Source organism: Toxotes jaculatrix, chromosome 18 (assembly GCF_017976425.1).
Source record: "Toxotes jaculatrix isolate fToxJac2 chromosome 18, fToxJac2.pri, whole genome shotgun sequence".
NCBI lineage: Eukaryota > Metazoa > Chordata > Actinopteri > Toxotidae > Toxotes > Toxotes jaculatrix.
Genome location: NC_054411.1, coordinates 12,236,329 through 12,245,735, shown reverse-complemented (window position 1 = coordinate 12,245,735; position 9,407 = coordinate 12,236,329). Strand labels below are relative to the sequence as shown.

At 38.7% G+C, this 9,407-nt stretch overlaps 2 protein-coding genes across 3 annotated transcripts; one reads left to right on the top strand and one right to left on the bottom strand.

Moving 5' to 3' along the window:
• Nucleotides 1-129: 129 nt before the first annotated feature.
• Nucleotides 130-3,014, top strand: LOC121198917. Its single transcript, XM_041063296.1, has 10 exons — nt 130-317; nt 406-483; nt 724-756; nt 1,237-1,323; nt 1,482-1,579; nt 1,781-2,016; nt 2,139-2,234; nt 2,337-2,423; nt 2,543-2,608; nt 2,773-3,014. The coding sequence occupies exons 1-10, from the start codon at nt 255-257 to the stop codon at nt 2,808-2,810; spliced, it is 882 nt and encodes a 293-aa protein (XP_040919230.1). The 5' UTR covers nt 130-254; the 3' UTR covers nt 2,811-3,014.
• Nucleotides 3,015-4,435: 1,421 nt separating this feature from the next.
• Nucleotides 4,436-8,182, bottom strand: c18h17orf75 (chromosome 18 C17orf75 homolog). 2 transcript variants are annotated; one of them, XM_041063293.1, is made up of 10 exons: nt 7,846-8,182; nt 7,436-7,510; nt 6,823-6,948; nt 6,570-6,698; nt 6,326-6,386; nt 6,115-6,234; nt 5,700-5,764; nt 5,429-5,568; nt 5,234-5,337; nt 4,436-4,651 (listed from the first exon to the last, which is right to left on the bottom strand). In XM_041063293.1, the coding sequence occupies exons 1-10, from the start codon at nt 7,986-7,988 to the stop codon at nt 4,436-4,438; spliced, it is 1,179 nt and encodes a 392-aa protein (XP_040919227.1). In that variant the 5' UTR covers nt 7,989-8,182. The 2 variants fall into 2 exon arrangements, with proteins under 2 accessions (XP_040919227.1, XP_040919229.1); XM_041063295.1 differs by lacking the exon at nt 7,436-7,510.
• Between the last annotated feature and the right edge of the window lie 1,225 nt (nt 8,183-9,407).

Here is a 9,407-nt window from a genome sequence, read left to right as displayed (position 1 = left end):
TGTGCGTGTTCTTGAAGAGTAGTTTTAGAAGCAGTCATTCCAAAAGTCGATGTGTGAAATAAATGCTAGATCAACTGTTTTTGTGAACAACTGGGACTTTTGAGAAGCGGAATAGAGAAGTGGGTAGATGATGGGGCTGTGTATGACACTGTTCTCAGCTATTGAGAGGAGGAAGTTACACCACAAACACAGGTAGATGCAAATAGAGCATCTGATAGCCACAGTGTGAAATTATTGTCTATTGAGGGACCAACATGTCTGTAGATGGGACTAAGCTATTGTTTGAAGGCTTCCTGCAGAAAAGAAAAGATACTTTGGTAAGTTACAACATTTCTTGGTATTTTATGTGAGCACATGTTTGTGAAAACTGATTTGCTATCTGTTGTTTCTGTCTTTTGTCCTTAGAAAATACGATGGGTGACATATTGGTTCAGGCTTCAAAATACAACCTTGTTCTTCTATACCAAGGAGAATGGCAATGCTGTAAGTTAGACATTTACTGTGGTATAAAGTGCTTTAAATTCCATTTTGGTAAATTATGCTCAGGCTCAATCTATGAAATTTCCTGTAAAAAGCCTGTTACCTGATACCTCTCGTTTCTGAAACCTGTAATTAAAAGGTGATTGTTGACTGTTTAAAGATTTTTTTTTTACTTTTATTTTTTGTTCTTTTGAAGATCTAATCGATTCAAACATTATCATGTTGACCTCACTCTCCTTACAGTCACACTTGAGAAGCTATTACTACATTCACACAGTAAGTCCTCCATTTCTAATTACAGTTGATAGACCAGAAATTGCTTTGCAGTTAAAGTAACTTGAGAACATTTAGTTGTGTAATTCCATTTCATGTAACATTTATACTTCTGCTTTGGTACATGCTAGAGTCAAATATTACTCCCCTGCATTTTATTTTACAGCTTTAGTCATTAGTTAATCTAAAGATTCAGATAATTAATACAAAAGATTAAGCTATCTAACAGCATATAAAGTAGTTACCTTTAGCCCCACTTTATCACATTAATTCATCAATATATGTAATCAAAGAAAACATATTTTGGAAAAGGGTCGTTCTGCCTAATTAGTAGTTTCACTTTAGGTATATTTTGATACTATTACTTTAAGTAACAGAGTATTTCTACTCTGTGGTATTGCTACATTTATCCCCACTGTTGCTTTGTCTCTAGATAGGACACATAAGATTTAGTTAATCTAAATATATGTATCTGTCCACCAGGTGCAGTCGGTGCGAGAGGTCCAGAGAGCTGACAGCAAGCGCTTTATGTTTGAGATCATCATGAAAAATGGAAAGAGAAAAATGTTGGTAAGTCCTTTCTGTGGTGTCACTTGTGTCATTTTACGTAAGCTGATAAATGTGCGTGTAATTTTGGCAGGTCTGGTTTCAGGTTACCAACTCAAACCAAATGCTGTGAACTCTGCCTCCAAACCACTGTATGTATGTGTATGTGTGTGTGCGTATAGGCAGCAGAGACGGCAGCTCTCAGAAAGGAGTGGGTAGGACACTTGTGGCAAGCCATGCATCTCTCTACCTCTAGGGCTTCAGAGTCCAGAGGCTCGCAGTAAGTGGGAGGAGGACATACCCTTCCGGACACATGTTTACCTGAACTAAAATATCCACATTTGCTCAACTGGACTTGAAACCCTAAAGATACATGAGGATGATTTTCCTTGTGGGTTTAGCATATCTCAAACACAACTGCTGCACACACCTTAGTCCCTATCACACCAATTACTGACCTTACACTCTTTGTTCTCTTCAGCCTTGAAGAGTATGAGCTGCGAGACAGATTAAACACCAGCACACCGGTCTGCTCAGAGAGTGTCAGTATGATGGAGTCTCTACCTGCTCGGCCCCTCTCTGCCCCTGCTCCTTCCGTCCAAATCCTCTGTGAAACCAGGGGTGTCACCTCCTCTGTCTGCCTGTCTCAGGAGCTGAACAGTGAGGAGGCCACATACCAAAACATATCGTTTGCCTGTAACTACCAGCATCAAAATGGTAAACTTTAAATTTATCTGCATATTTGCACTTTCACAAGTGGTCTTTTTTCCCCCAGTACATTGTAGGCCAAGTATTGAATTGGGTTTCATTAAGATGGTGCTAAACTCCTCCGTTTTCAGGTGATAATCCAAACAATCCTCAGTGGTCCAGCGGAGCACTGAGCAATGCAGAGGATGGACAAGAAGGAGACTATGACTTTTTACCACCTAGAAACCGTATGATCTTATTTTAGATAATTTACTGTCCAAAGTAATACAGCACGTAGTGTGATGGTGGTTAAACATGCCCTGTTGTGTGTTGATGTTATGTCCCCTCAGAGACATGCGAGACCAGTGTTTCAGGAGGGATGGACGAGGGCGTATATGACTTTCCTCTGTCATACAGGAGGTCTATTGCACACCAAGGTAAGATTATGTTTATTTATTTATTTTTACAGCACCTTGCTTTTAAATACTTGGTTATGCCAACATAATGAGCATTTTTTGTTGTTGTTTGGTTGAAATTTCTTTTTAATCCATTTCAGACCCAACAGAGAGCATCTATGATGTACCAGGGTCTCTTTTGAGGGGGACGTCTGATCACACAATAGGTAAATCCTCCTTCATGTTACTGCCACTGCTCTCCTTAAGAACATGTCAGACAGCCATAGTTGCCTAAATATTGAACTGAATTATTTAAGCAACAAATGCAACGGCTGCAAACCATTTCTCATCTGAAAGTCCCAAGCTTTCATCTGTTTCTCTCTGCTTGCAGAGGAGCAAAATGAGGAGGAAGTCTACTGGAGGATATAATGTCCACTTTAAGGACCACCAGTGATGGACCGGATGGGCATAATTCCTTGTACAGAAAACTGTTGGAGCTTAGTATCTTCATCTTTGTGTTTCAGACTTAAGCGAAACAAACGGTATTTATCCAAAGTGTTAATTAAGTTTGTCGCCTTTGTTAAACTTATGCATGTGAGACAACAGGCACAAACACAACAAAGAGGTTCAACTGTGGTATTTATTTCAGCTCTGTCTATACAAGACTGAGAAACGCAGTCATTTATAACTACAGAGAACACGCTGTACAGAAATGTCTACACATGTGCACTTTGGGTCAGCCACACTATGGTTCACAACAATAAAATGACTCATTTACATGTCACCCGGTTCACAGTTTTAAAGTATACACCACCAACATTGATATTGCTGTATTCCACACTTTGGACTGGTTTTAATGGGAATGGTTTAACCCTTTATGGGTTTATAGGAATATAAAAATGTGTATTGTTGCAGGTACACAATGTGAGGAAAATAAAACTTAGGCATGCTAATATTATTGTGAGCAATTTAATATATCATCTTCTTATAGTCATTTAATAGTTAACATTTTTTTCCGTAGATACTAATATTGCAGAACCTTTTAAAATACACAGATGTTTAGTAAATGTAATGAGTGACTGGTCACATAGTGCCCGTTTTCTCAGGATCTCTTGAGCTGGTGAAGGTTATGAATGTGTTTGTAAACAGAAAATTTGTTCTAATGTACACATTTTATCCAAAACTTACACTCATATCTACAACACTTCATTCCCAGAGGTGAATTAAACAGATATCTAATATCACTTGATAGGCATACAGTACGTACAGTAGCAGTATTCATTAGACAAAAACATAATAATATAGTAGTGCAAGTACTGGATTGAAATATAAGCAAAAACAAGGCCAATGTAACAAGGAATGCATAAAAGTGATTTGTGCACTCTAAATATATTTCTTCACAAAAGAAAACTATTACAATTAAATAAAAATACAAAATTATAAAAGAATATTTGGACATCAAATTAGTAATTGATAAATTTGCTCCAATACGCAGGCGCTTTAGTTTGGATCAGTTCTGTGTGTCAGTTAGCAAAACACTAGTAAATAATATTTGGTTCATAGTACTCTTACGCAAACTCACACAACACAAACACTGCGAAAAAGATTGGGAAAAGTGCCACTCTACAAGTAGATCAACCCTGATCTTCACACCGATTTTTCTTTTTTAATTTGAATTATTTTCCTTACAGTTCAATTAACAACTAACCTTAACTAATAATATCAATGCAGTGATGCTACTGAGTCAATAAACTATAATTAGTCCAAAACAAAAAACATTTGTTGAGAAAAGCTGAGTATAAGTTGTGAGTGTTTTACAGTACATATTCCAGATCTGACCACCACTGTTCTGGCGGAGAAATTTATGTCTAAATTCTGAATTTGCCATAACAGTTGGCAAATTGAAAATTTTCCCATTGCCAAATTTTATCTGGCAGTCTGATGTTTAAAATGGGATGTAGTGCTTGGTTTAGAATGATACTTCGTTATCTGATTTGTGGCTGGTAGAGCCGTCTGTCTTACCACCAAATATACAACTGATTTTTAAGTTGGAATCAGGCCTGGGCTTGGGACTGTTCCTTGAGGAACTCCTCCAGGACAGTGATGATGCTGCATGCTTCAGGCAGGTCGCTGTGCTCAGCCCTGGCATTCTGCAGCAACACATCCCCATTTCCGCAGCCCTGCAGGAACTGACAGCATCGAAACAAGGCGTAGTGACTCATCTCTGCCTGTCGCACAAAGCGCTTCAGACTGTTCATGTCCTGAATGGCCTGCAGGGGGTTTGAATATAAAGAAAGTAACAAGTTAAGAAAGAAGGATGAAAGAAAGACAGGAGAGTAAAAAAATGGTTATACTTTGTTCTACCAAGAGGAAGTGAGAGCTGTCGTCCAGGGTTTCTCAATCTTGTGGGCAAGAGGGATCATTTTTTCTCTTTTTTCCCCTTTTTTTTAGGATTTTAACTGTGGATGTTGCAGTTATGCCACAAAAAGTAGAACTGAAACGATCAGTCCTTTAATTGATTGGTCAATCCACAGAGAATTACTGTTCTGAACATTGTTAATAAAGAACATTTCTCAGTCATTTCTCTGCTTTTCTTTGACATATGTGATGGTAAACTGAACCTCTTTGGGTTTTGGGTTGATGCTTCAGATGGAACAAGGTATTTGAAGATGTCGCTGTGGGCTCCAGGAAATTCTAATTGGCATTTTTCCCTTTTATACTATTTTATGAAGAAAACAATTAATCGCAAAATAATTGGCGGAGTAATTGATTATGAAAACAACTATTATTGAAGCCCTTCAAAAAAGTTTGAAAAACCCTGCTATAGTGTGCCTATGTGTATATTTTCCCACCTTAAGTTTGAAGTTCTCCAGAATCTGTCTGAGCAGGAAGGGATTACAACGCTCTGCAGCGTTTAGAAATGCCTGAATCCAGTCATCACAGAAGCGATTGCTGACTGGGGGCAGAAAACACCTTTATTAGACTCTTAAAAGAGTTAGACAGTACAGAGAAGCAAATGATTTGTCACCATCAAGTGCATGTCTTACCAGTGTTAGAGAGTGTGGGTGGACTGGTGGAGCAGTCTATAACCAGGTCAGACTGTGTGTCCTCTGAGATAGCCTTACATAGAGAAGCTGTTGTGGTGTCTTGCTGGGATAGACCCTGCAAACTGGCTGCTTTAATGAACCTGGTGCAGAGTACGACAAACATAACAGCTAACAAACAGAGGCTTATTATACTATTCTACATGGAAATACACTTGCTGCTTAGGATTTAAAGATATTGTGGTGTAGATACAGGTGTTGTCACCTGACTCACCTGGATACATCAGCCTTTGTCCTCTCGTCTGAACTGATGACCTCTACATGTGTGTGACTCAGAGCCTGTATACAGAAGGTTTATCAGCTGAAATGATTCTTCTGGAGAAAATGTATATTTCCATACAAGCAGAAGTGATAGTGATAAGTGATAACAAAATAAACCAATGTCAACCCAACTATGGCGAATCACACTGAACATTTCTGGGAAAATAATTTATTGTTTGTGTTTTTGGGTCAACTGCTCCGTTAAAGTGATTTTTTTTTTCACTTCTTACATGATTTTAGCTATAAATGAGCTGCTATAAGGGAGGGGTTTGTGGCCGTGGTTATGATAGGATACTCTTGAGGTGAAATGATATGAAAAGCACTATTCAGTTATTGATTTATACACTAGTGGTGAAAAAATGACTTACAGCGTGCAGCAAGAAGCTGATGTTGCTCTGGACCAGCTGCACCACTCGGTAAATGTGCATCACAGACTCCTCGTACCACCGGCTCAGATAGGGACGCACCTCCGTCTCGAGGTTTTGCAGCTGACACACCCACAGAGGGACAAATAAATCTTGCATTACTAACTTAATGACAAATGTATAACTCCATTACACTGTTATCATATTCTCATACCTCTGGGGTTTGCAGGCTGCTATGCAGGCCTTGGACGTATTTATCAAGCTCTAATCTAAATGTGTGTCGGGTCAAGGAATTGGAGCTATTAGCTTCTTCTCTGTGCAAAGATATAATGATGTAGAAGCACTATAACAATGCAGGAAAGAACATTTTGTAATGACAGGGATTGTGTACAATATTAATGCTGGAAGACCTTGGATGATATTTATAACTTAGGTTAACATCATTATGCAAAGGATATAAGTTCAGTCCTTTTTCAGAGCCACCCATAAAGCAGATAACATATCCATTGCCATCAGCATCAGGTTGTTCAGGAGATCTTTCCTGCTCCAGGAGACAGCAGTAGCAGCCGACTGCCTCCTCTGGGATACTGGAAAGAGTAAATTATGATCACATTTGTGTTCATCAGCTCACTTATTTTGTATACCTATGTACAAAAAAGTATTGAGTGTTACTAACGCAAAAAGTTGTTATGCAAAATGTCAAATGATTACCTGAGTTCCACAGTGGCGATGTTGCCCATCCCTCCAAGCAAGGCTCCTTTGCTCAGCCTCCTTGAAATGTAGGTCCGCAGCTCAGGTTCAGCCTCTGATGGCAGGCTGCTGTCAATTAGTGTCAGGCTGTGGGCAAGGCAGAGAGTCAGTGTGGATAGGAGCAGCTGGTGAAGGCGATGAGAAATTTGGAAGCCACTCAAGTCAATGGAGAGGAGATGGAGAAAGCAGATGACCATAAGCCACATCCAACACAACACATAACTGAGTCACATAGCTGTAACTGTGCCTTTCCCCCCTGGGTGTCAAAAACGTACAGTCACTAACAGGATGCATTTAGCCACTGTTCTTCAACACTTTACCCACACATTCAAAGGAATTTCATTCACTTTTTGTCAACTTCATTTGACTGAGAATGGGAGAGACCTAAAGGCAATGTAACTCAGCAGCACAGCAATGACCAATCAGAACAAAATCACAAATGAAAACAAAATTGATTCCATGTTGGTTGGATTTCCAGTGGCAGCCCGTGGATACACCAATGCACAACAGATAAAGCCAGAGAGAAACGACCAGTGAAAGCAAGGAGAAGGTAGTTGGATGGCTCCTTTGTTACCTAAAGTCATCCTGACTCGTTGTGGAGTCTGCTCTTCTCTGGTTCCAAGCCACATTTTCCCCAGAAGCCTCAGATCTAAGACAATTGACAGTTCACTCATCACCTGGTTAGTTTAATGGACAAGTCTGGTTTTACCTTCGTGAGAATCATGGACAGTTTCAGGAACTGGTGACTATATCAAATAAAGACTGCTTCAGGGTAAGAGTCGTAGACTGTGGTAATAATTCATACAGTGGAAAAAACAAAACACAACACTCTTTACACACCAGAGTGTTCTGGGTGCAATCAGGGAAGAAAAAAATTGTGTGATGTCCTGTAGAATAAGACGTAGCCACTGTGAAAAACATTAAATAATCCAACAATAAATAAAATAAAGTGACGCTGTGTGCAAAATTCCCCATCACATTTACCTTGTTCCTTGATAAAGATAGATGGTGTAATAGCAGTTCAGCTGAATTTTCTGGCTGTATCCTGCAATTTCTTCGCTGTCAAAGTCATCTCTCTCTTCCACGTCAATTGAATCCTGGAAGGACGAAGTCTGGGAGGTAAACATGATCCCACTGCTGCACGGAGGAAGCTAGCAGCCGGCTAAAATGGCAGAAAACAGGGAGGTTTGTTTTTATTGTTTAGCTGTGCTTTGTTGGCAGGTAGGTGTTATTGAGGTTGTGACCTACGGTTGACATAAAATAAGTAAACACGCATTAACCACTGCACTAGCACAAAGGGTATCTCCCTTCTTAGTTGTGTACCGACTGCGCATGCCCACAGTGAACCTTTTAAAATATGTGTCCGACAGTGATACGAAATTTCTAATGTCGGTTCCGGGTCTAAACGTTACAGACACCGAGTGTTTTCATGAACCCCTTGGTTATCAGAATAATAACAAAAGAAAGATATAAGAGCTTTGTTTCAGAAAGACGCCATTATTAAGCCATTGGAATGTATTTGTAAAAGGGGTATGCTTGACTTCTCAAATGTCGATTAACCAATAACGTGATCTTTCAAGTTGTTCCACAAATCCTATCCAGCAGCAAAATGATACCTCCAGAGACTAAAAAGACATACCATTACCTGCTGTTCTTTCTGTGATGAATGCTCAGAGACCCTGCTCCACTAAGTTTGGTTCTGCAACTACACAGAAACTTGTGGTCTGATATCAACAAGTTTATTGGGGCCCGAAAACGAAATTCATGCGAAGCCCTATTGTATCTGAAGGAATATTATTATTATTAAGGCCAATTTTGACGCCTTACTATACTATGACCATTTTTATGACATTTTGAGGCAGAAAAAAAGTATGACTTTTTTTGACCGATTTTGACGCCTTACTGTATGATTACCATTTTTATGACATTTTGAGGCCTTTCTAAAGTATGACTTTTTTTGGCCGATTTTGAAGTCGGACTATACTATGACCATTTTTATGACATTTTGAATCAAAAAAAGTCAAAAAAAATTTTTGACCTCAAAATGTCATAAAAAACGTCATAGTATAGTATGGCGTTTTTTTCGGGCAAAAAAAGTCAAAAAAATTTTTGAACTCAAAATGTCATAAAAAACATCATAGTATAGTACGGCGTTTTTTTCGGGCAAAAAAAGTCAAAATTTTTTTTGACCTCAAAATGTCATAAAAAACGTCATAGTATAGTAAGGCATCAAAATCGGCCAAAAAAAGTCAAAATTTTTTTTGACCTCAAAATGTCATAAAAAACGTCATAGTATAGTATGGCGTTTTTTTTGGCCAAAAAAAGTCAAAATGTTTTTTGACCTCAAAATGTCATAAAAAACGTCATAGTATAGTATGGCGTTTTTTTCGGGCAAAAAAAGTCAAAAATTTTTTTGACCTCAAAATGTCATAAAAAACGTCATAGTATAGTATGGTGTCAAAATCGGCCAAAAAAAGTCAAAATTTTTTTTGACCTCAAAATGTCATAAAAAACGTCATAGTATAGTATGCCGTTTTGTTCGGCCA

Bases quoted from the DNA above. Each gene is read 5' to 3' on its own strand.
- c18h17orf75 (XM_041063293.1), bottom strand. From the start codon at position 7,988: ATGTTTACCTCCCAGACTTCGTCCTTCCAGGATTCAATTGACGTGGAA. The intron at 6,699-6,822 runs GTAATCATTTGA...TACTCTTTCCAG, and splicing joins ATCGCCACTGTGGAACTCAG to TATCCCAGAGGAGGCAGTCG. The intron at 5,569-5,699 runs GTGAGTCAGGTG...ACTCTGCACCAG, and splicing joins ACAAAGGCTGATGTATCCAG to GTTCATTAAAGCAGCCAGTT.
- LOC121198917 (XM_041063296.1), top strand. From the start codon at position 255: ATGTCTGTAGATGGGACTAAGCTATTGTTTGAAGGCTTCCTGCAGAAA. The intron at 1,580-1,780 runs GTAAGTGGGAGG...TGTTCTCTTCAG, and splicing joins TCAGAGTCCAGAGGCTCGCA to CCTTGAAGAGTATGAGCTGC. The intron at 2,235-2,336 runs GTATGATCTTAT...ATGTCCCCTCAG, and splicing joins CTTTTTACCACCTAGAAACC to AGACATGCGAGACCAGTGTT.